At 38.6% G+C, this 26,930-nt stretch overlaps 1 protein-coding gene across 2 annotated transcripts in view; it reads left to right on the top strand.

Annotated features, from left to right (window-relative positions):
• The window catches only part of PDGFC (platelet derived growth factor C), a 229,725-nt gene that overhangs the window by 72,002 nt on the left and 130,793 nt on the right, over positions 1-26,930 (top strand). The window contains exon 1 of one of the 2 annotated variants that reach the window (XM_021101286.1): positions 23,765-26,692. The exons of the other annotated variant lie outside the window; for it this stretch is intronic. Coding sequence (XP_020956945.1) covers positions 26,636-26,692 — 57 coding nt within the window. The 5' untranslated portion in view covers positions 23,765-26,635. Of the gene's footprint in view, positions 1-23,764; positions 26,693-26,930 lie in introns of those variants that run through there. 2 annotated transcript variants of the gene reach the window in all.

The raw sequence follows: 26,930 nt of genomic DNA, 5'->3' as shown, positions 1-26,930 counted from the left end.
TAAGTGTGAAATGTCTACAACAGTGTCTGGCACGTGGTAGTTGGGTCCTCATCATTCAGCAGTGCTCTCAGATTGCTCTGTTCTGATTCTCTAAGAAATGAATTAATTCGTTCATGAAACTTGAAGGTTACATCTGAAGTCATTGTTTGTTTCTGGGTCTAAGCCTATTCCTAGGCACAACCTGCTTCAGAATCTCCATCCTTTTATATTTCACTTCTGTGTAAGGGATGCACAGACCTGGGTGTGCCAGCCTCACAGTGCGTAGATCCTCCTGCTGCTAAGACCAGGAATTTTAGCCAGAATAATTTTCCTCTTCCAATGTTTGATTTGAAGGTAATTTTCTTTTTAACTTGTGCTTATAGTCAGCAAATACTTATTGGGCACCTATTATGCCAGTAATTGTGCAGTAAAAGATACAGATAAAGTCTGTTCTCATTGAACTTTCATTCCAGTGGCGGGTAGACCACCAATAAAACTATAAATGTAGGTATGTCAAGGGGTGGGAAGTGGTAGGAAGGAAAACAAAGCATGAGTGACAGAGTAGAGGGAGAGATATGCCTGTGGACAGGTGCTATTTTTCAGTAGCCAGGGCTTCACAGAGGAGGTACTTTTGAGCTTCAGGGTAGAGTGGATGGTTGGAATAGCTGTAAAATACATGCACACACAGGTGAGATTTTCTTAAAGCTTCTTTATATCTCCTAATCTCTATGTCACACAAATATCTTAAGAGATAATTAATTCTTATTTGGATCTTATAAATGATGGTACTAGTGTTTCAAGAACTGGATAAATATAGTTCTTTTTACAAGGACAGAATGAGTTTTTATGGGTAAAGAACTAATAAATACAGGATACCTTTATGTGTTATTTAATGTTCGCTGTGGTTTAAGCAGTTATAATTAGCCCTGTTTTCCAGGTAATAGAGGCTCACAGAAATTAAATAATTTGCCTAAAGGCACATTCTATTATGACTGATGGAACAAGGATTTCAATCATGATCTCTTTCCTTTGCATGAGCTTTCATCCATTACTTCACATGATAAATTTTAAGCCAGGAAAAAGACTGAATATCTAAGTCAGGTGATAAGCCTCTCAGTTTTCTGTTCAGATGAAGGCTAGTGATCCTCCTTGGTTCCACCATGCCCCTTTAACTCTAAAATTAATCTAATTTTACCTGTAACTTGTATGTTGTAATTCCATTGCAGCAGTGTGACAGGTAAGTTCATTTCCATTTTTGCAGTGTTGGTTATTACATTTTGTGTAGTTATTTGAAGTGTATCAGTAACCTGGTTTTGGATTACTAATGAGGCATGCATGATTTACCAGCTTCTTAAGGCAAATATCACCCTGAACATTCAATCACACAGTGAGGTTAAAATTGGCTGGGAAAAAAAACCTTTGAGTCTAGAGTCTAGCTTTCCTTCTTTTTTCTGCCCAACCTGTGTATTTGTTTATTTTCTCCACCAATACTTTGCTGTATTTTAAAGTTGAGCTTGAAATTATGACAAGAGGCCCTCCTGAATTGCTTGTCTTACAAAAATGGACTGTGGGGTCTCTTTGCTGTTGTTTGGTAAGTCTCACTATTTGTACTTTAGAATTTATTTCTTTTTTTATTACTCAATGAATTTATTACATTTATAGTACAATAATCATCACAATCCAATTTTGTAGGATTTCGATCCCACAACCCAGTGCATCTCCCCACCCCCCAAACTGTCTCCTCGGGAGACCATAAGTTTTTTTTGTTTTTTTTTTTGTCTTTTTGTCTTTTGTTGTTGTTGTTGCTATTTCTTGGGCCGCTCCTGCGGCATATGGAGGTTCCCAGGCTAGGGGTCGAATCGGAGCTGTAGCCACTGGCCTACGCCAGAGCCACAGCAACGCGGGATCTGAGCCGTGACTGCAACCTACACCACAGCTCACGGCAACGCCAGATCATTAACCCACTGAGCAAGGGCAGGGACTGAACCCGCAACCTCATGGTTCCTAGTCGGATTCGTTAACCACTGCGCCACGACGGGAACTCCATAAGTTTTTTAAAGTCTGTGAGTCAGTATCTGTTCTGCAAAAAAGTTCATTGTGTTGTTTTTTTCAGATTCCACATGTCAGTGAAAGCATTTGATGTTGGTGTCTCATTGTCTGACTGACTTCACTTAGCACGATAATTTCTAGGTCCATCCATGTTGCTAAAAATGCTGGTGTTTCCTTCCTTTTAATGGCTGAGTAATATTCCATTGTGTATATGTACCACATCTTCTTGATCCATGCCTCTGTCAATGGACATTTATGCTGTTTCCATGTCTTGGTTATTGCAAATAGTGCTGCAATGAACATTAGAGTACAGGTGTCTTTTTGAGTCATGGTTTTCTCTGGACAGATGCCCAGGAGTGGGATTGCTGGATCAAATGGTAGTTCTATTTTTAGTTTTCTGAGGAATCTCCATCCTGTTTTCCACAGTGGTTGCACCAATTTACAATCCCACCAACAGTGTCATAGGGTTCCCTTTTCTCCACACCCTCTCCAGCACTTATTGTTTGTAGACTTTTTGATGATGGCCATTCTGACTGGTGTAAGGTGGTACCTCAGTGGTTGTGATTTGCATTTCTCTAATGATAAGTGATGTTGAACATCTTTTCATGTGTTTCTCGGCCACCTGTATGTCTTCTTTGGAGAACTGTCTGTTTAGATCTTCTGCCCATTTTTGGATGGGGTTGTTTGTTTTTTTTTGGTATGGAGCTGCAGAAGGTATTTATAAATGTTGGAGATTAATCCCTTGTCAGTCGATTCACCTGCAAAGATTTTCTCCCATTCTGTGGGCTGTCCTTTCGTTTTGTTTAGAGTTTCCTTTGTTGTGCAGAAACTTTGAAGTTTGATTAGGTCCCATTTGTTTATTTTTGTTTTTATTGTCCATACTCTAAGAGGTGGATCTGAGAAGATGTTGCTGTCGTTTATGTCAGAGAGTGTTTGGCCTATGTTTTCCTCTAAGAGTTTGATAGTGTCTGGTCTTATAACTAGGTCCTTAATTCCTTTATGAGTTTATTTTTGTGAATGGGTGTTAGGGAATGTTCTAATTTCATTCTTTTCCCTGTGGCTGTCCAGTTTTCCCAGCACCACTTATTGAACAAGCTGTCTTTTCTCCATTGTATATTCTTGCCTCCTTTGTCATAGATTGGTTGACTGTAGGTGCATGGGTTGAATTCTGGGCTTTCTATCCTGTTCCACTGATCTCTGTTTCTGTCTTTGTGCCAGTACCATATGGTTTTGATGAGTATTGCCTTGTAGTATAGTCTGAATTCTGGGAGCCTGATTCCTCCAGCTCCATTTTTCTTTTTCAGGATGTCTTTGGCTATTCTGGGTCTTTTGTGCTTCCAAACAAACTTTAAGTATTTTGTTCAATTTCTGTTGAAAACGTCCTTGGGAATTTGATAGGGATTGCATTGTATCTGTAGATTGCCTTGGGTAATATAGTCATTTTGATGATATTGACTCTTCCAATCCAAGAGCATGGTATATCTTTCCCATCTGTTTGTGTCATCTTTGATTTCTTTCATCAGTGTCTTATACTTTTCAGAGTACAGGTCTTTTGTCTCTTTAGGTAGGTTTATTCCTAGGTATTTTATTCTTTTGGATGTGATGGTAAACGGGATTGCTTCCCTAATTTCTCTTTCTGATCTTTCATTGTTAGTATATAGAAATGCTGTCGAATTCTGTGTATTAAATATGTATCCTGCGACTTTACCAAATTCATGGATGAGCTCTAACAGTTTTCTGGTAGAGTGTTTAGGATTCTCTAGGTATATTATCATATCATCTGCAAATAGTGATAGTTTTCCTTCTTCCTTTCCAATTTGGATTCCATTTATCTCTTTTACTTCTCTGATTGCTGTGGCTAGGACTACCAGAACTATGTTGGGCATCCTTGTCTTGTTCCTGATCTCAGTGGGAATTCTTTCAGCTTTTTACCATTGAGAATGATGTTCGCTGTGGCCTTTAGTATTTGAGGTAGGGTCCCTCTATGCCCACTTTCTGACGGGTTTTTATCAGAAATGGGTGTTGGATTTTGTCTAGAATTTATTTCTATGTCTGATGATTTGTCAAGGGTGTTTTCTTGAATTGCTGTGTCTTATCAGTCAACATTCATTCTTGCATTTTTGAGTCACTTTCATTCTTAATATCTTTTTTTGTTTTGTTTTTATTTGTTTGTTTGTTTTTGCTTTTTAGGGCTGCACCTGCAGCATATACAAGTTCCCAGGATAGGGGTCAAATCAGAACAACAGCTGCCATCCTACGCCACAGTCATAGCAACTCAGGATCCAACCTTTATCTGAGACCTGCACCACAGCTCACAGCAATGCCAGATCCTTAACCCACTAAATGGGGTTAGGTATTGAATGTGCATCCTCAAGGATACTAGTTGGGTTCTTAACCCACTGAACCATGATGGGAACTCTTTTTATATTTTATTTTTTATAACATTTATTTTATTTTTTATATTAAAAAATATTTTTATTTGGTATTCATAGCTGAAAACTGTCCTTTCTGTTGATAGTGTGTAAAAATGTAGATAGAAGTGGCACATATGGGAACAACATAAATTATTGTGACAAGCTCTTCCGCCAGCTTTGCTTAGTTTGATGTGGTCTTCTAATTGTTGTTTTCATTGAGTATGTCTTCCCCTGTGTAGACTGAAATGGGCACATACACATGAATGGTGTAGTTCATCAGTGCATCATTTTATTAGAGAAAATTGATATTTAATTTTAGTTTCATAAATCACTTTATTTCATAATCATATTCCCCTATTGGTATGTAGATTTACTATTTCATGTCTTTAATAAATTTTATTTAAGTAACTGCCTTCTCACTGTATGCTATACATACATATCAATATCTGATACATATGCACTCTATAACACACACACACACACACATGCACACACTTATTGTGCTTGCTTTGTAGTTGCTCTCTTTCTTCATCATCAGAGCCAGGGGGTAGGAAGTATTTGAAATCATTTTACTATTATTCTAACAAGGGAAACATAGTAGGAATTCTACAAATAAATCTCCAGGAACTAGATTCTTCGTTCATACAGTAAATAATTACTGAGTGCCTATTTTTTGCTGTGTATGGTTGAAGATGGAAAAGTCTGAAGGAAACCAAAAATGAAAAATACTCTTGCTGATGCTGAAGCTCAGAAGGGTATTTCAGGTGAAGAAGGAAACAAACCAAGGAAAGATGTTCAGCGACCACAGTGGTTATTGTTTGGCTGGAGTAGAGAAAGCAGATGGAGTGCTACCTACCTACAAGCCCAAGATGTAATTTTATGAATAAACTGTGGTAAATTTATATAATGCAGAACAATTAAATACATAATCTAGAGCCTATTTTACATGGTTAAATTCAGAAACATAGTATTGAAAAAGTAAAGTAAATTATAGACTATCCTTAGAGTTTGAAGAATATATGTAAAATGTGGAAATGTGCAAAACAATAGGATATACACATATTAGGGATAGTATAAAAACATACAAGAAATAATTAAAACCAAATGTAGCATAAGAATGATCTTTTATGGAGGCAAGGAAGAATGCAGAGTTATAAAAGGGAACATGGGATCTTTAACTGAGTCCTCAATAATTAATTTCTTTTGAAAGTTCTGAAGCAAATTTGGCAGAATATCATCAGAAAAATGGATTAAGAAGCTGCAGTACATGTATTAAATGGAATACTACTTAGCCATAATAGAAAATGCCATTTGCAGCAATGTTCATGCAACTAGAGATTCTCACACTAAGTAAAGTAAGAAAGAGAAGGACAGATACCATACGATATCACATAAGTGGAATCTAAAATATGGCGCAGTGACCCCACAGCCAATATAATACTTAACAGAAGAGCTAAGAGCTTTCCTGCTAAAATCTGGAATAAGACAAGGATGCCTGCTCTCACCACTTTTATTCAGTGTAGTATTGGAAATCCTAGCCATAGCAATCAGACAAACAAAAGGAACAAAAGTATCCAAATTGGAAGAGAAGAGGTAAAATTTTCACCCTATGCAGATGACATGATAACTATATACTGTGAGACTTTTAAAAAAGGTGTTATTTTTTAGTGGACCGAGAGCCAACCCTAAGTTCTGTGCTTGCATTTTAGGCAGGTCACTGCAGAGACGTGAAAAAGAGAAGATCAGAACTGGACAATGTTGGAGTTCCCATTGTGGCTCAGCGGGTTAAGAATCTGACATTGTCTCTGTGAGGATGCAGGTTCAAATCCTGGCCTTGCTCAGTGGGTTGTAAGGATCTGGTGTTGTTGCAAGCTACAGCGTAGATCACAGATGTGGCTCGGATCCCGTGTTGCTGTGGCTGTGGCATAGGCCTGTAGCTGCAGCTCTGATTCAACCCCTAGTCCTAGAACTTCCATACCCCATAGGTACAACCATAAAAAGTTAAAAAGTTTGAAAATAGTAGCTAAGATAGATGGCTGGTGGACTCCATGTCTGTTGGCACTTCTCTTGACAGTCTGGCCTGTAGACCTGTGTGTCTAGGGGCATGTGAACTACTTGATCTCCAGTTTTCTAAGCTGTAGGGTGACGATATCACTTGTCTCTTAGGGCCATTTTGGGGAGTGAATGAGAGTGTGTGAAAGATCTGGTATTTTCCGTCCTTAGGTCAGATACTCATAGACGGGAGTGGGGGGTTGTTGGCTCTCAGAAACTTCTTCAGGCAACTATGATTTTTATATCTAATCTTTAGACACTGTAGGGTTATGAAGTATTTTTGAATTATCCTAAGAAAAATCAAATTATGTCCTATATATTTCTTTTATAAAAATTATTGTTCCCATTTCATTTAAAATATTTGACATAGTTAATTTACAGTGTTGCATTAGTTTCAGCTATACAGCACAGTGATTCAGTTATATATATATCATATATATATGATTTTTATATTCTTTTCCATTATGATATATCATAGGATATTGATTATAGTTCCTTGTGCTATACGGTAGGACCTTGTTGGTTATCTATTTTATATATAGTCGTTTGTATCTGCTAATCCCAAGCTTCTAATTTATCCCTTCCCCATCCTTTACCCCTTTGGTAACCTTTTCATTTTCTATGTCTGTGAATCGATTTCTGTTTTGTAAATAAGTTCATTTGTATTTTTTTTTTCCTAGATTCCACGTATAGGTAATATCATATGATATTTGTCTTTTTCTGTTTGGATTATTTCACTTAGTATGATAATCTCTAGGTCCATCCATATTTCTGTGAATTATGCCCTGTACATTTCTGAATTGTATATTTGGTAAAAAGGTACATCGTGTTTTGCGACATTAATTGCTTTAATGTTTAATTAATCAGAATTCCTTAACTTGATATCAGGTTTTCATTATTATTCATTTTCTTTTTAATAATGCTATAATCATTTCTAATCTTACTTAATAGTTGTTGAGGTTTGACTAACTTACCTTTTTTGATTCACTCAGTGAAAGTGGATTAATTATTATTGTAGTAATGTTAATGTTTAATGTATTAGTCATGTTTGTTTTCCTAGTAAATCAGCATTTTCAGCTCTTCTGTTATTTACTTTACTAACTTTTTTCCTATTTCATCCTTCCTTCTCTGCTTACTCTTTTGCCTTTCTGTCTGACTTATTTTAGTTTCATGGTTTCGTTAAAACCGCTTGTGTTTTGGATATTTATTTTACTATATATACACAGACATATACGTATATACATAGATTAATATCTCTTCAAGGAATTAAGGTAGATTTTATCACCTTTATGACACCTATGTTTTTCTATTGATTTTGTTATCCCAAATTAGAAGCATTTACATTTGTTATCCCAAATGTAAAAGCATTTACATTTTTTTGTGTAATCTATAGTAGTTTGTGTTAGCATTATTTTTTTAGAAAGAGAAGATTTCAAGATCTAAGTGGAACCTACATGCTGGTTGGGTCTGTGGTCTCACCTTATTACTATTTAGTAGGGGCCCCATTTACTGACCACAGATCTCTATTTGGACAATAACTTCTGTGGTCATTCTGTGGAATGCCTCTACATGGTGCGCACCATGGCGGGTCCTGTGAGGGGACAGGCAGATATGTCATCTGAACTCACAGGACTGCCCCTTGACATTCAGTGGCAGGGGGAGCACATATATAAAGTGGACAGTTCATAGCTGGATGTAATTGTGCACTAGTTTGCATACTGAATTAGTAAGTGGCATGTCCATTGGCTGCGCGAATCCTTGAGGGTGGTTGTCACAAGAGACGGCTGATTGAAAGATACAGGGATGGATCAAAATCTAGAAAAGGGGACTACAGTGAGTGAAGAGCTTGTGGCTTGGTTTTGTTCATTTTTCTGTTACCTTCGCAGACAGGATCTCTGTCTTCTGGTTTATTAACCACAGAGTCCTTTTAATTTCCTATGTGGTGGAATCACAGTTATTCTGCACCCTCATGCTGTAACTATCTTCTGTTCAACACATTTCCTGTGTACAACCTGCCTCTGAACTAGAGAATGAATTAGTTTCAAACGCAAGGTTTTGGAGGTTGAATTTGGTCAGATTGATTATCTGCTGAATTTTTAAAAATGTATATTTTAATTCCTATTGTATACATTTTGGTATTGATGGGACCAGCCCTGCTGGAGCAGATTGTTCATAAAAAGGAGAACTATACCATACTGTTTGGGGGTCTGTGACTCCTTTACGGGGAGCCTTAAAGCCTTGGCTTTAGCATGACTTTGGGGGAGAACTAGATAATTAAGTTGCCCAGTTGGGAAGTTACAGTGATCATCAAAGTTGTGAAATTTTGCATTCTATATTTAGAATATAATTAGGCATCCTATTTCTCAAAAGATGTGAAAACAGGAGTTCCCGTTGTGGCTCAGTGGTTAATGAATCCGACTAGGAACCATGAGGTTGCGGGTTCGACCCCTGGCCTTGCTCAGTGGGTTAAGGATTCAGCGTTGCCATGAGCTGTGGTGTAGGTTGCAGACGAGGCTCGGATCGCGTGTTGCTGTAGCTCTGGCGTAGGCTGGTGGCTACAACTCCGATTCGACCCCTAGCCTGGGAACCTCCATATGCCACAGGAGCAGCCCAAGAAATGGCAAAAGGCCAAAAAAAAAAAAAAAAAAAAAAGTGAAAACAGCCTCCAATAAAAAAGTCAGGATTAGTAAAGTAAGATACAGTTCATCAGAATGGCAAAGGGGGCAATTAATACACCAAAATTTTTGCTGGTGTATTTGTGGTGATAAAGCAATACATTTGAGCATGAATATTCTTTTAGCCATGGGATGAAAGATGTAAATATTGGAGTTCCCTGGTGGCTCAATGGGTTAAGGACCTGGTGTTAAAACTATTGTGGTGAGGGTTCAATCCCTGGCCTGAGAACTTCTGCATGCCACAGTCATGGCCAATAAAAAAAAAGATGTGGATGTGTGATTAATTAGTTTAAAAATTGTTTTGAACACCTGTTACAAAACTGTCCCTTGGAGGATATTAGGAATAAAAAGTGAATGATGCCTTAGTTGTCTATTGACTTCAGGAAATGTATCATCTAAATTCTAGTGTGTGAGAGAAAAAAAAAATACCAAAAACAAACAAAAAAATTATGTAAACCTTTGGCATGATTTTTATGGAAATCTTTGTGTAGTAATATTTATATATATTTTCCATCTTAAGATGTCAAAACAGTTTGAGTCTCTAAATTATATGTGTTTTGCTTGCCCCTTGAACTAGTTTGTTTGACTCTCAGCTGGTTAACCAAGCATGGAAGCCCACAGACTAATGCAAGCAGTAATTTTCCTCAGAATACTATCATCACGAAGCCTTTTTTTTAGTGGTGGTGAATGATTTCATAAATAGATCTAGTTGAGCTCTTTTTATCTGCTATGCCTCTGGGTACCTTCTCACTCTGTAACACAGGACTGAGTTTAAAATGTGTTTTGCTACTGCTCTGTGTAATGAACAGAATAATTTCTTTTCACGTTAAGAAAACTGGACTTGGTGTTTCTGCTGTGGTGCAGAGGGTTAAGGACCTGACATTGCTGCAGCTGTGGCATATAGCTGCAGTTCGGATTCTATCTCTGGTCCAGGAACTTTCATAGGCCACAGCAGAAAAAGGTGCAGCAGAAAAAGAAAAGAAAAGAAAACTAGACTCTCAGAATATATGTTGTTACTTATATGTGGAATCTTTAAAAAATGGTACAAATGAACTTATTAACAAAACAGAAATAGACTCACAGATATAAAAGGCAAATTTACGATTACCAAAGGGGAAAGGAGGTAGGGATAAATTAGGCTTTGGGGATAAACACATGCACACTACGATGTATAAAATAGATAACTGGGAAGAGTCTACTCTATAGCACAGGGAACTATAGTCAATATCTTGTAATAACCTATATGGGAAAATAATCTGAAAAAGAATATGAGTACGTGTGTGTGTATTTATGATTGAATGAATTTGCTGTACACTTTGAAATAACATGACATTGAAAATTAGCAATACTTCAGTAGAAATGCATAAAAAAGAAAACTAGACTCTCATCTTAGCCTTTTTTTTCACTAAAATTCTTTTGCTGACCAACAAAGTAATTTAAAAGAATTGCAACAAATGCTGTTATCCTGTTTTCAAATGAAAAGTATTATGATACAAAAGATCGAGGAAGGAAGCTATAAGGTGCTTTTAAGACTTGTTTGAAGTTACCTAATAGATCTGTGTGGTGTAGGGGATGATGAGGTTGTAGCATATGGAAGATTTCTTTATAGTTCACCTCAGTGCACTTAGTAGGAAGGTCACATCCTTCAAACACACCAGCAGGTACACGTGTCCAGATCCCTGTCTCAGGCAACTGACACCGTAAGTAAATAGCTGGAGCCACAGCCATTGCCTGGCCAACCCTTAGCAAACAGTGGTCCAGCGTGCATGTGCAGTTCAGTTCATGTCATCAGTGTCATCATCTCCTCAGAAATTATAAGTTCACCTGGAGTCCTTTGGCTGCATAATTCATTTATGGAATTCCTATAATAAAAGCATGTTTGAGTTTCCATCCATATTTGAATTTATTATATATTTAGAATTTTCTCCAACCTTCCTCATCATACTCTCTCAGGATTTCTCTATGCTCTTTTGGCCTCCCAGTTGATCATTCATCAAAGATTAGGATGGTATTCTCTTAGGATTATGCTTTCATTTTCATTTGAGAGCTATGGTAAGAAAAAGGATGGCAGCATCATCAAGAAAATGAAAAAGTAATTTAAAAAATCACAACAACAAAAAAAATAAACCGTGTTTAAGAACCAATTCTGGGGACAGTTCCTATTGTGGCACAGTGGAAGCAAATCTGACCATATCCACGAGGATGCGGGTTCGATCCTTGGCCTCGCTCAGTGGGTTAAGGATTCCATGTTGCCGTGAGCTGTGGTATAGGTCACAGACACTGCTCAAATCTGGCATTGCTGTAGCTGTAGTGTAGGCCAGCAGCTGTAGCTCCGATTTGACCCCTAGCCTGGGAACTTCCATATGCCACAAGTGCGGCCCTAAAAAACAAACAAAAAAAACTGATTCTGGGGAGGAGAGCATTAATTATGCTTTCAATGTGCTGCATTTTAATAGCTCCTAAGACTTCAAAGTTGTGTTGAGACACATATGTCACTTTTGTTGATTAATGCCTCTGCCAGAGTGTAATTGACCTAAAGAAAGTGACTCTCATGATTGTATAATATCTGCCACTACTGATGCTTCTCAGTGTTTTTTGGCATTTACTGGTGCTTGACGTATTTTTTTTACGTCCATCTTACAGGGTAGACATTATTTTCCCCTGTGTTATAGGTAAGGGACTCCAACGTCAGGGAATTTAATTGTTCCAGGTTACATAGCTGGTAGAGGTAGCATTGAGCCCAGTCTTGATTGTGCTCAGAGGTTGTGCAAGACTAAATCCACATGACAGGGTGCAGTACTGGGTAGACAGCCAGCAAATACTTCAGTCTAAGTAAAATAAAACACTCTACTCATCACCATAAAGGGATTTGGAATAAATAAGAGGACTAGTTTGTGTTCTTGTTCAAGTTGTGCAATGATTAAAATCTTCACTCTGCATTGATGCTAATAGAAAATTCATTTTTAGTGGGAGATGATCAGACTTTTCATGAAAGCCCTCCCTTTGTTAGAAATGATGGGCGAATTATTTGGCCATAAAGCCAGCTACCTTTACTCACCACTGTGTCTTAACACATGTGCTCCGGAAGGGGGAAAGGTTTATATTGTTTGCCAGCATCTGCACTTAACTTATTTAACTGAGCACTCTAAAAGTTTGCTGAAAGGTTAATCTGAGGTCATTTCAATTTGTCTTTGGCCACCAGCCAAGTCTGCAGCTCTGCCAATCCTCAGGGAAATCGTAATATATATGCATATTGTGCCAAATAATGTATGTGATGGGGAACAGAATGTTTTAAACACTGAAATGATACATTTAGGGAGCATTCTGTTTATAAAAGGTATTCTTTAAATTTACGTTTGCTACAATTTTGCCATAGCAGTATTTACATGAAACATTGTACAGTTTATTGGTGTTTTTAAATGTTAGCCTTTTATTCAACATATTCATTGAGCATCTATTTACTCTTGTGTTATAAATTGAGGAAAGAGAGTGAAGAGATCTTGCTCCTGCTTTAGGGAGATCTCAAGTTTAGTGACAAAGACAAGTAAGCAAGAGGGGTGCATGTGCTTGGCAAAATGGGAAGGAGGAAGCCTGAACTTTTTGGCAGGTTAAGAATACCTGCCAGTCAGAACCACACTGACCTATCACTTCACACTGGTCAGAATGGTGATCCTCAAAAAGTCTACCTTAACAAATGCTGGAGAGGGTGTAGAACAAAGGGAACCCTCTCGGTGCAACCACTATGGAGAACAGTGTGGAAGTTCCTCCAAAACTGAAAATAGAGCTGCCATATGATTCAGCAATTCCACTTCTGAGCATATATCTGGTAAAGATGAAAACTAATTGGAAAAGATACACTCCCCCCAGTGTACATAGTAGCAGTATTCACAATACCCAAGATGTGGAAGCAACCTCTGAAGGTCCATCAACAGATGAATGCATACAGAAAATGTGAGACATACACACACACACACACACGCACACACACACACGGAATATTACTCAGCCCCACAAAAAAGGATGAACTTCTGCCATTTGTAGCAACATGGATGAACCTGGAGGGTATTACACTTAGTAAAATAAGTCAGACTCAGTAAGAGATATATTATATCACTTATATGTGGAATCTAAAAAAATGCAGCAGATGGGAGTTCCTGTCATGGCGCAGCAGAAACGAATCCAACTAGGAACCATGAAGTTGTAGGTTCGATCCCTGGCCTTGTTCAGTGGGTTAAGGATCTGGCATTCCCATGAGCTGTGGTGTAGGTCACAGACATGGCTCATATCTGGTGTGGCTGTGGCTGTGGTGTAGGCTGGCAGCTGTAGCTCTGATTCAACCCCTAGCCTGGGAACCTCCATATGCTGCAGATACATCCCTAAAAAGCAAAAAAAAAAAAAAAAAAAAAAAAAAAAGAAAAGAAAAGAAAAAATACAACAGATGAATTCATATAGCAACACAGAAGCAGACTGACAGATACAGAGAACAAACTAGTTGTTACTAGTGGGGGAGGGAAGGAAGGAGGGAGAAGGGGATTAAGATATACAAACCATTCTTGATCAAAATACAAAACAGGTAAGCAACAGGGATATACCGTAGAGCACAAGGAATTATAGCCAGTATCTTATAATAAGTTTTAATAGAGTATAATCTGTAGAAAACACTGAATTTCTAGGTTGTATGCCTGAAACGAATATAATATTGTAATTCAACTGTACTTCAGTCAAAGAAAAAAAAAAAAGAGGAGTTAAGTTAACCCATGGTAGATTAAGGATCTGGCATTACTACAGCTGTGCTGTTGACTGAAGCAGCAGCTCAGATTCTATTCCTGGCCTAGGAACATATATGCCGCAGGTGCAGCCAAAAAGAAAAAAAAAGAAAAAGAAAGAAAAAAAAAGGATGCATATGGTCCTGGGACAGGGGACTGTGTAGGGAGGATTCTTCAGAGAAGGTGAGACTTTGCCCTGATCTGCAAGGTGAAGAGGGACAAGCTTCAGAGCTCAGCTGGAACCAGGGGCTGGAGGCTGGCCTCCACTCTCAGACTGGCAGAACCTCCAGCCTCCAGAACAGCATCTGTTTCTTGCAGTGGTCACCCTGTTGTCCTGCTGCCTCCACTCTCTGGCTGGATGCTCCATCTCTTCCTCCTCCTTTGCAGTCGGTTTTGAGGGTCACTGCCTCCAATTGACTCCCCCTTCCTGTGTGTTTTAGTCACTTTGCTTGACGCAGGTGACTTCCAGACCAGGGCCCCCCTCCTTGTAATCCCTGGAGCTAACAAAATGTAGAGCACTCAGCAGTATCAACTCAGACTGCCTGCTTAGGTAAAACTAGATACACATATAACATAATAAGGAATACATTGATTAAATAACAAAGAAAATCCTCACACCACTTCTAGCTACCACATACCTTTTCCCCTGATAAACCTATGCTTGGAGCATTCAGCATTTAAGTAATAGTTTATGAAACCTTTATGGATAAAGCTTGCAAGACTACTGTTTCAATGCACACATGAACTAGAATCTATTCACAGATTAAGCCAGTTGGCTTCTGTGGAGAATTGGGAAAATGCCAAGATTCAAGAAAAGCAACACAATTTCCATAAACTTCAGATCTCCTTTTAGTTTTGAAGCCTGCCATATTAAGCCATTCCATTTACACCTTGTGTGGGTGTGGGGAGTAGAGTTCTATTGGCCTAGAGCCTGAGCCAATGAACAAAAGGCTCATATTTTTCACATGAACTCCAGGTTATGAAATGGACATCATAGACATCTGGACAGGAGATGAGGAATGGTAAAGGCAGTATGGCAATGAAGAGCATTGACCTTGGAAGTTAGACATGTTGGAATCTGTTTTAACACTTGGGCAAGTAACTTCTGTTAAGGCTAAGTATCCTTGCATGGACTGTAGTAGTAATATCTGTTCTTTTTCAGTAATTCTGGGACACTCTGAGGATAAAATGATAACTTAACAGCCAGCCCTCCACACCCACAGACTCAACCCACTGTAGATCAGAAATATTCAGAGGAAGAAAAAAATTCAGAAGGGTCCAAGAAGCAAAATGAATTTACCAAATACCTGCAACTATTTACCCAGCATTTACATTATACTAGGAATTGTGAGTTTTCTAAAGAGGATCTAAAGTATATGGGGGAGTTCCTGTCGTGGCTCTGTTAGAACAAATGAGACTAGGAACCATGAGGTTGTGGGTTCAATCCCTGGCATCGCTCAGTGGGTTAAGGATCCAGCATTCCCGTGAGCTGTGGTGTATGTCGCAGATACGGCTTGGATCCAGCGTTGCTGTGGCTCTGGCATAGGCCAGCAGCTGTAGCTCCGATTCGACCTGTAGCCTGGGAACTTCCATATGCTGCAGGTGTGGCCCTGAAAAGACAAGACAAAAAAAAAAAAAAAAAAAAGTATATGGGAAGATGGGTATTTTATATAAGGAACTTGAGCATTTGCTGATATTAGGGGATCCTGGAACCAATCCCCCAAAGATACCAAGGTCTGAGTGTGTGTATGTTTCTGAGAAAGCATAAGGTGCCAAGCACCTTCGGCTGGGTGTATAATCTCAAGATGTGATGTTTAGAGAAACTACCGGATCTGTATGTGAGACCTTGCAGACACAGCTGGGTATTTGGGTAGATGAAAAGATGAGGAAAAAGTAATAGCCATGAATAGAGTTAAATCATGACTGAGGGGCGAATAGGCCTGTGTCTGGGCATGAAAGCTAGATTTCTAAAGATAATAGCTTTGAGTGAAAAATGGGAGGTTTGTAATCACCCAGAATAATGGGTGTCTGATTTCTTCATCACTTGTAGACACACAATGTGTTTGTTCTCTTGGAGTTCTGAGGGCGGTTCACAAAGCGATCATTTCATGCCATGCAGTTCAGTGTTACATTAGCCCTAAAGAGTAACTTAAGGGATTGAACAGACTGACTTTGAAAAAACAATTTTTTCTCAAGCCTGTAGTTCTTAGATGAACAGTCCCTGTCATCTCTCCTTATGGGAGAGTTCTATGTGCCCTTTTATCCCCAATATATTATGCTTAACATCATCTAAGTAGCTGCTAAAGCTTTGAATACCAATTGGTAAAGGATACAAAATGGACAAACAATAAATATACGCTTTTGTGGGGGGGGGCATCAGAGGAAAAACAGATGAAACACTAAGAAAGAAGGACATGAATTACAAATAAAAGATGGAACAACATTGAGTGGTGTGAGAGGAATCCAAGCAACAGGTAAAAAAATCCATCAATAAAAAAGTTAGGGAGAATATGCAGCAGAGGATCTTCTGAGGACAGATTTCTGAGTGATGGGCCAAGAAGAAGCAACAAGCAGCATGTGATAGGGATGCGGATGCCCTTTGGAAAATATTTTTATCTCAAACCTAACTTGATGTCTGAATTTATGATCAGTACAGATCTTGTGTCTCTAAGGGATTCCTTGAACTAAATTAAGTTATAAATAAGTATAAACATGGGCACAAAGAATTCCTTTTTAATTTCTTGATTAAAGTATAGTTGGTTTACAATCTTGTGCCAATTTCACAGCAAAGTGACCCAGTCATACCTATATATATATCCTTTTTCTCGTACTGTCTTCTATCCCAAGAGACTGGATGCAGTTCCCTGTGCTACACAGCAGGACCTCATTGCTTATCCACAAAGTTGAATTCTAAAACAATGTTTCAGAGGAGGCCAGGTAGCTAATTGCAACCTTAAATGACGTATCACAATGGTAAGTTGTTTCTTTCTTTATGTTGTTTAAGTACCAAGGTGAGTGGGATGGTTCTGATGATCTGTAGCAAAGGGAACTGTATATACCTGGGGCTCTGGGGCAGAGCTGCATTTTCATCAGTTCACTCTCCTATGCTTGTGAGAACAAGGGTGACTGTTGACCGATTCAGGGACCTCTCCTCCCCCCTCCCTCCATGGTTGGACATTATAACCTCCAAGGACTGTTTGACCTGGGGTTCACATACACATGGTAACCATGCTTTAATTTCCTGTTGGATATTTATCACGAAGAGATTCAGAAGAGTAATATTTTAAAGGAGACTCCTAACCAAAAGCTCCTCGAACTACTTTGGAAAGAGGTTGTTCCTTTCTGCCTTTCCTCTAGTAGCTTGATCTTGAATATGGACTTTTCCGTTCTCCTTGTCCTGAGACCAGCATGGACTCAAACATTTGCTTTAAAAATTGATTGATTTCTTTTTCTTTTTTAAATGTCATTACATCAGTGATGGTGTTAGTTATTAACCCATTACTAAGAAAGAGTTCAGATAAAATAGGTGACTTCAGAATATTCGTGCTCCTATTGGATGATAACCTGCATAATCTGTTCTTATTCCTGGAAGAGAAATGAGCTGATCACAAGTGGAGAATGCACAATAGCAGTGAAATGAGTTGTGTCTTCTCTTCTCACTTGTCACTAAACAACACAGCTAGAGGAAATCTTTCCAGCTAGAGGAAATCTTTCCAGCTAGTTATTTAACAGACTGTTAAATAAATAATTGGTGTAAACGCATTCCTAAATCAAATTTTCACACCTATGCCAAACTGTGATGGTAAGAAACATTCATGGTAATCTTGCTCATGTTCTGATGAATATATATATATATATAACCTAAAGAATGTTTGAATGAGAAAATAAGTTTTTTAGCATCTCTCTTTTTTTTTTTTTTTGGCTGCAGTTGTAGCATGCAGTAGTTCCTGGGCCAAGGATTGAACCCATGCCACAGCAGCAACCCAAGCAGCTGAAGTAACAATGCTGGATCCTTAACCACTAGGCCACCAGGGAACTCCATGGAAAGAAGTTTCTTTTTTTTTTTTTGTCTTTTGTCTTTTGGTCTTTTGTTGTTGTTGCTGCTATTTCTTGGGCCGCTCCCGCGGCATATGGAGGTTCCCAGGCTAGGGGTCGAATCGGAGCTGTAGCCACCGGCCTATGCCAGAGCCACAGCAACGCAGGATCCGAGCCGCGTCTGCAACCTACACCACAGCTCACGGCAACGCCGGATCGTTAACCCACTGAGCAAGGGCAGGGACCGAACCCGCAACCTCATGGTTCCTAGTCGGATTCGTTAACCACTGTGCCACAACGGGAACTCCGGAAAGAAGTTTCTTAATAGTAGGTCATATTGGAGTTCCCGCTATGGTGCAGCGAGTTAAGGATCTGGCATTGTTCTGCAGTGGCACCGGTTTGATCCCCAGCCTACACAGTGAGTTAAGGATCCAGCATTGCCACAGCTATTGTGAAGGTTGTAGCTGTGGCTGAGACTCAATCCTTGGCCTGGGAACTTCCATATGCTGTGAACTCAGGGAAAAAAAAAAAATAGTAGATAATATGGCTTTGGTTTAGGATGCACATTATGGGTATACATATACATAATTTCTAATATAGGGTCATCTTTTAGGATACTAATAGCTGCCAGTAGCAAAACATTCAATTCATGGCTTAAATATTAAATTTACTGTCTCATAGAACAAGCATTCTAGCCTTTGGGCAAGTTCAGGCTTCTTAATTCTGGGGCTCAGTGTCATAATCACTGGCTCTTTAAACCTTTCTTCCCCGTCATCCTCAGTCTTTAGATGTTAGACCTCAGCCTTATCCCCGTTTATCACTTCCTCATAGCTGGTCTGGACACAGAAAAAGGAAGCCTCTCCACAGCTCTCTCTCTCTCTTTTTTTTTCTTTCTTTTTTTTTTTTGTCTTTTTAGGGCTGCACCTGCGGCAAATGGAAGTTCCTAGGCTAGGGGTTGAATTGGAGCTGCAGCTGCAGGCCTACACCACAGCCACAGCAATATAAGATCCAAGCCGCATCTGAGACCATACTGGATCCAAGACCATCTGAGCCGCATACTGCAGCTCATGGCAAGACCAGATCCTTATGGAGCAAGGCCAGAGATCAAACCCTCTTCCTCATGGATACTAGTCGGATTTGTTGCCTCTGAGCTGCAACAGGAACTTCCCACAACTATCTCTTTTTTTTTAAGGGCAACTTTTCCTCTGTTGGCCAGAACTGGGTTGCAGGCATCTGTCTGGAACAGTTACTGGCTGCAGGGCAAGAAGCCACCGTTAATTGCCTGTGTTCATTTATGAGTCACTGCTGGGCTGTGAAGGTGGTCAGACTGCCCTGAAGGACCTGACTGACTTAAGAAGGAAGGGAAAAAACCCAGATTCTGTTAATAGAGTACAGTGAGTATAGGATGACAGCTAGAGTATTAGTGAAATAGTGTCTACTGGAGTTCCCATCATGGCTCAGTGGTTAATGAACCCAACCAGTATCCATGAGGACGCAGGGTCGATCCCTGGCCTCGCTCAGTGGGTTAAGGATCCGGCTGTGGTGTAGGTTGCAGACTCAGCTCAGATCCTGGGTTGCTGTGGCTGTGGTGTAGGCCAGCAGCTACAGCTCCGATTCAGCCCCTAGCCTGGGCACCTCCATATGCCATGGGTATGGCCCTCAAAAGACAAAAAGAGAAAGGAAATAGTGTCTACCAAATATTAATGGTATATATTAATAGAAATATAAAACTTTTTTTTAAAGCATAGATTCAATAACAAAAAATGCCTTGACTAGAACTACAAGTCTTCTGGAAACAACCATTATGATGAATGAATTAACAGTTAATTTTTGGGTCACCTGTGGATGTTACCATTGCAGGATCATTTGTAGCACATTGGCTTTTTGTCTGGATTTGTTTCCATTGCACCACAATGGGAACTCCCCACATTGGCATGTTATTGATGGATAAGTTATGTTTCTAAAAAAATGCCCCCTCAGATATATTTACATCAGTTTTATAGTTTTATGTAAGAGATTTTGCTACAAGTTTCTCTTGCTCTGACATAACCTCCCCCAGTTCTTATTCCCAACTAAGTCCCTATTTCACTTCCACCCAATCTCAAATCTTATTTCCTGCTAAGCTGGCTATGGCTTAGCTTTTGCAATGCAACATTTTAATAATTGAACAAAAATTATAAGTGATCATGAACAACCTGGGGCAATAAATGTTGTGTAATATTAAATATACCTCTAAGTGGTGCTAGGATACCAAAAGGATTGCCAAGATTATTTAGTTATATTGGAAGCTGAAAATAAGGAATCTAGATGCCCAGATCTTAGGATACAAAATGAGATGGCAACCAGTTGACAGAAATGAGTGCTTATTTTGAATTATCCATTGAAATTTCTGTTTTTATATGGCATTGCTACTGAAACTGGTAGAAATATGAAGTTATAAAGCCATACATGCTGCCTTGAAAGGGGTTCACAGATATTCTAAGCCTTATCAAGTGCATTTTAGTTAATTAATAATTAGAGCCTAGAGGAAGTTCCCGTTGTGCAGTGGAAACAAATCCAACTAGTATCCATGAGGAGGTGCGTTTGATCCCTGGCCTTGCTCAGTGGGTTAAGGATCCGGCGTTGCCATGAGCTATGGTGTAGGTCCCAGACATGGCTCAGATCCCATGTTGCCGTGGCTGTGGCATAGGCTGGAAGCTGCAGCTCCAATTTGACCCTTAGCCTGGGAACTTCCGTATGCCCTTAAAAGCAAAAAAAAAAGAAAAAAAAAATTAAAGCCTACAAAATTTTGAAACTTATGTTTAGGGGTGTGGCCCTAAAAAGCAATAAATAAATACATAAATAAATAAATAAAATTAGAGCCTAGAAAATTTTGCAACTTACATTTTTACCAATCCATTTACGAAATGTCATGCCAGTCATTTGTTTTAAGATATATATGTAATGCAAGATTTCACTGGATGTTATTAACATGGAAGAGACTAGATAAAATAGGTACACATTTATCTTCTGTTTGTGGAGTAGATCTGTTGGTAAAATATTTAGACATTAGATGTTTATGTCAATGTCTGACATGCAGGCTTGAGTGCTTTTTCTCCTCCTATGTTATTTCTGCTCAGGTTAGGACATTCCTTCTGAAATGTCTAACATAAGAAATACTATTATTTTGGTATGGCCAATTAGGCACCACCTGAAGCAGCAGTGCCAGGAGCACCATGAAAATGTCTTTCTAAAGGTTGACAGTACATATAGAGGGACTGGAAATGTTCTTTTTATGAAATTTGCCTAAGCCTAGCTTGAACCCCCAGCAACTTGAGGCCTACAGATCCCCTCATCCTTTTCTGAGAAAACGGTAAGATTCTACTTTTGTAGAATTCGTTAGGTGATACAGTGTGGTTCATGACAGCAAGGTCCTTCTTTTATACAAGTACATGTGTAAGTCACAGTCACATAAAATGTTTGCTGTGGAGAAGCTGGGTCTCTGTCTGCTGAGCCTTGGCTTCTCTACATTTGAGGTTTGGGGTCAGATAAGCATCTCTTTACCCTCCAACAACTAAGTGCCTACTTAGCAAACTCAGCATGATTTTTTTTTTTTTAATTAAAAAAATATTTTTTCCAGCACAGTTTTTTAAAGTCAATTCAGTGAGTTTTTTCCTCTCATTTTCTGAGAAAACTAGAACTTTTTATATTGATCTGAGATGTACATCATGTAGCTTACATAGCTTCTAAGACAGAATGAAGTCATCAGCAGTGGTCATTTGTCTACATACACTTTCCTTCTGTATATGACAGATCTCTCATATATAAATTATATCCATAAAGGTGTAGTTATATATTTAAATAAACTATAGAAACCAATACTCAAGCCAATAAAAATAGAGCATAGGGTATTAATATTTTCCTAAATGTATATTTATTTTAAATAATTAAGATGATCTTTGGTTTTATGATCTATTTCTATTACAAGGAAAAGGGGAAAAATAAGGATGGAGAGTGCTTCAAATTTTATAAATGTTAAATATACATTATTTTGGCTGATCTTATAAAGCAAGTAAGTCTGCCGTTTGTTGTGGAATATAAATACATTTGAATGTAAAAACGAGTTTCTGGCTTTGCCTTCCTATGGGTTACATCCTAAACTTGCTCAGCTTCTGTTCTTCAAGCAGGACATGCCCTTAAAGAGGGGAAGGGCTCCTTAGGGGCCCACAAAAGAATACACATCTTTAATTCTTCTAAAAATCTGGGTGGATTAATTCTAAGTGGCCTATAAAGTGAACATTCTTAACTTCCCCCTCAAGATTAGTGCCTGAGTAGTGTTTGCTGAGAGACCTGGGGTATCTTGGGGGTGTGCTTGCATTTTGGTAGATACTCTTAGTGCAAGTGAAAGCCTTAGAGGGGCCTCATCAGATAAGATGGTATTGTTAATCCAATTTTCAGTGGCTAGAAATAACAGTTTAGGAAAATCACACTTTAGATAAGCAGCTACTTGAGTTTTCTTTAAGATACTGAGAGGGAGAAAAGAAAGTCCCAGATCCTCAAAGATATCCTTAATCTTTATCAAGCAGACAGCTAAGAATACTCATTCAGACTGCTACAGTGCAGGGACCTGTGATAGCAAATGCTCAGTGGAATCATTCTAGCTACTTTGTTTTCTTCTGTGTAGGTAAATGGGCAGTGTAATGTACCAAAGCAACCATATTTGAATGTTGGCATTTTTAAGGTGTTTCCTGAAAAAGCAGAGCCCCTGTCCCTGAAATTGATTGTCCCTGGGGTTGGCTATAAGCATGTGTGAGAGAGGGTAATGAGATGCCTTAAGCTCTGAAGATCACCTGGCTGTGTTTTCAGTTTCAGTGTCTGAAAAACCCACATGGTTTTCAGCTAGTGACTTCGATCCTATCATGTCATGGTTCTCAGTCAAATAGTCCACATCTACAAATTAAGAGTTGGAGCTGATTTCTTAGGTCTTCTCCAACTGCACAATATTCTGAAATTATAGGAAAAAACACAACAGTATGTGAAAGAGTGCAGTATTGTTGGCTCCAACAAAGATACATTCAGAAAAGTGTATATAAATAATATTAGGTCTAGATCAGAGTTACTGAGTGTCATTTCCTCAGTTATATGGTGGACCTCAAAGGTGCAGGTATCCTAATGCAGTTGTAAATCATTTAAACCTGTGCTTCACATGGCTTTAGGGAAATCTATTTCAAAATCTACTGCTGATCACTTTTAGTGAAAAGATCACCATTGAGTGAAATGTAAGCATTTTAAGAAGAGAGAAGATTAATCCTTATTAACATGCACCTTCTGTAATTGTGGACATCATGTGTGGCATATCTTAGCTTTCTGAATCCTGCGTATTTAAGATGGTAATTTTAACTATGTGAAAATATGTTTTTGGAGTCTTTTTAGGTTGTTTTATATTTCAGGCATCAAATGTACATTTAAGGATAACCGCCTTAATATATCTTCATACTAAGTGGATTATATGATTAGTTATATTTCTGTATTATTATGAATCCTTGGAAATATGGGAGACTATTCTTTTTAAGATTTCTGAGTCTTTTTTTTTTTTTTTTGTTTTGTCTTTTTGCCATTTCTTGGGCCGCTCTTGCGGCATATGGAGGTTCCCAGGCTGGAGCTGTAGCTGCCTGCCTACACCAGAGCCACAGCAATGCGGGATCCAAGCTGCGTCTGCAACCTACACTGCAGCTCATGGGTACACCAGATCCCGAGCAAGGCCCGGGATCGAACCTGCAACCTCATATTTCCTAGTCGGATTCATTAACCACTGCGCCACAACGGGAACTCCTAAGATTTCTGAATCTTGATGCAGTTTGTTTTCTCTAAATTATTTCTGTTGGAAAATTCCTTGGTTACAATTTACAGAGGATTTAAATGGCAGACAATGAATGCCAAGGTTTGAAGACTCAACTTTCAAAATAAAAAAATGGATTTTTCAGTTGTGAAATAGTGAAACATAAGACTTGGAAAACTTACTATTTCAGATATAAAAATCTAGCTTGGAATGTCTGCCTTTGTGACTATGACATACATGGTCGTGAAAGTAATTGATAATTTTACTTTGCAGATTACTAGAGGCTTCTTTACAAGAACTATATTTACTTCATGAGAGGAAACATAGTGCGGTATTGTTTAAAATCTGCCTCTTCTATTAAATAGCTAGAAAATGTCTGTAAGTCATGTTTTAGCATACTGGAATTTGGAATAAGTGCCCCATTGTTTGTTTAAAGGCTTAAAGACTACTCAATAGGTTTATTCTTTATTATTAATGTACTTTATTTGCTGGTGACACAGTTGTTTGGTTTTATTGTGCCCTTGGAGAATTCTTTTTTTGTCGTTGTTGTTATCTACGTCACTGTTAGGCTTTTTACTTAAGGGGAGGGCTTTTAAGAGGGTAAGCAAAAGAGGCAATCATTATATCCTGGTAGATTTCTGTCATCTATAAATGTGAAAGTAAGTCTTTCAGACTATCTATGAGATAATGAAAATTAATTATAACGTTTAAATCATTTTTTGTGGTGAATTTTATCACTAGTAAAATCATTCTGTCATATTTTGGTTGCATACTTTTCTCAACCATTTCATGATGACTGGATCAGACTGCCCCTTGCTTATACCCTGACCAACAAATTGCACTCTTACCTTCTCCTTTCATAGATTAAATCCCAGGTAACTATCAATCTATCCCACCCACTTACTAATTTCACAAATTATCTGTCTGTCTGTCTGTCTATCTATTTTTTGACTGCCATGTGCTGTGGCTTTCCCAGGGACTTCGGTTCCCGGACCCGGGATTGAACCTGGGCCATGCAGCCAGCAGTCAATGTGCCAAGTCCTAACACTAGACCACCAAAGAACTCCCCACAAGCTTTAAGTGCCTTCCACATACGAGGCCCAGTGATAAGTGCTGGAGTATGGTGGTGGAAAGGCAAACCCAGTTCTGTGACTAAGGAACTTATCTTCTGATTGGGTGGATAGGCAGCAAAGATCTGAATAGTTTAGTTGCACAGACCATATGTGTTGTGAAAAACAAGTACAGCATGGTCCACTCTAAGAGGGGTCCTGTCCTAGCCTGGAGAAAGTCGGAAGTCTCTGTGAGCAGAGGACATTTGTACAGAGATCTGAAGGAGAGTAGAATTAACCCAGCAAGAAGATTTGGGATATGGATTGAGGGGGATGTGGTAGTTTAGGATTCCCCAAAGGGTGATCTCAGAAGAGGAAGCAGCATAGCCCATGTTATTCTAGTTTGCTGCTTATGAACTTCTTTGCACTTTAGTTTTTGTTACAAGCACTTACATTTCACTAAATACAAATAAGAATTAGGATATTATGCTTTGCCTCACTTCATGATTGTATATCCTTAGAATATTCAAATTTGTGTTTCTGCCACCACTGCTCCTTGACCAATGCTTTCCTCATAGCATTTGCTCAGTGGGTACTTGATGATAATATACCAATAGTTTTTGTAAGATTTGGAATGGAATCAAGACTGAACAAAAAAATATTATAAAAATAGCTTTGATCATGCTTCACTAATCCTATTATAATTTTATAATTGATCTAGAATGATTAAGTTATGGCCATTTTACCTTTTAATGTACCACTTAAAATTTGTCATAAGTAATTTTTAGATTAAAAGAGAGCAATGTTAAAAATGAAATTATCTCTTTCATGCCTTTAAAGATGTGTAGAAGCTATATCCTTGCTAGGTGATATTGAAATGATTAACTTGAGATGTTTCAATAAATGGGCTACTCTTTTTTTGATTCAGCATTGTTTTTAACTGTTGAAGAACATCATACAGATATATTTGATCTATTAGTTGAAGATACATTTCTTACCATATATTCTTATAAGGAAATAAAGTAGTAGACTTAGGTATTATACTGGCACTTTTTCCTTTGATAGTGTTTCAGCAACAACAACAAAAACGCTCTATGATGAAAAAACTTTGAAAGTTTTATAATTTTATTAGATACTGTTATCCTAATGAATAACATGAAAAATAACATCTTTTAATATTTTAAGCATATTTCAAAGTTCTCATGAGAAATTCTATATTATGAAGTGGGGCTGATGTTATAATTTCGGATTTAAAGAAGGGTTAAGCGGAGAAATCATGGTCACCAAGACCCTCAGCAATGTGAGTGGTGACCCACGTTTTTGTAGACCTCCTCAATCTTTTTTCTCTTGGTGTAATCTATAAACCCTGCCCCCAGGGTCCTGGGTATGTCTCTGAGATTCAGTTTCCTCTGCTACTAAACAGGAGCTTAAATAGTACTTACTTCAGAGGTGTGTTGGGAAGAGTAGACAGAATACGTAATCTTTGAAGTTTACTTGAGGATGTCCCCCATATTGTTATAATTTAAAATATTGTAGGGAAATGAGTAGGAATAGGTCTTCTTGCATTAAGTTTGCAAAGGACACGAGGAAACTTTTCATATGCTTCTGAATCTTGTTTTGTTTGTGTTTTTGTCAGCACAACCAAGTATTTGTGTTTGATTCTGTTTCTGTTCCAACTTTGTATTTTCTTCCTCAGGAGCATCTATCATTCTTAGGTGGAATCTCCACTTCCTTGTGTTCCCTGTCTATCAGCCTCTCCCATCACTCAGGATAATGGTTCTACAGCATTTTGCTGATAATGGAAAACAGCTTTAAGTCATTTCTTCACGTTTCTGTGCTAAGTCACTTTAGAGAGGTACGTTTTCCTCTGATTTGTCAAGATAACGTTACCTTTTGCCTGGGCCGCAGTAATTTTGTCATACTCTCCAAATATTTATTTTAGCATTTTTGGGGGGCCATGCCCACAGTATGTGGAAATTCCTGGGACAGGGATTGAACCATGCCACAGCAGTGACCTGAGACACAGCCGTGATAACAATGAATCCTTAACCCACTAGGCCACCAGGGAACTCCTCCATTTATCTTGATTGAGT

This window comes from Sus scrofa, chromosome 8 (genome assembly GCF_000003025.6).
Source record: "Sus scrofa isolate TJ Tabasco breed Duroc chromosome 8, Sscrofa11.1, whole genome shotgun sequence".
Classification (NCBI taxonomy): Eukaryota; Metazoa; Chordata; class Mammalia; order Artiodactyla; family Suidae; genus Sus; species Sus scrofa.
This window is presented reverse-complemented; position numbering and strand designations above follow the sequence as displayed.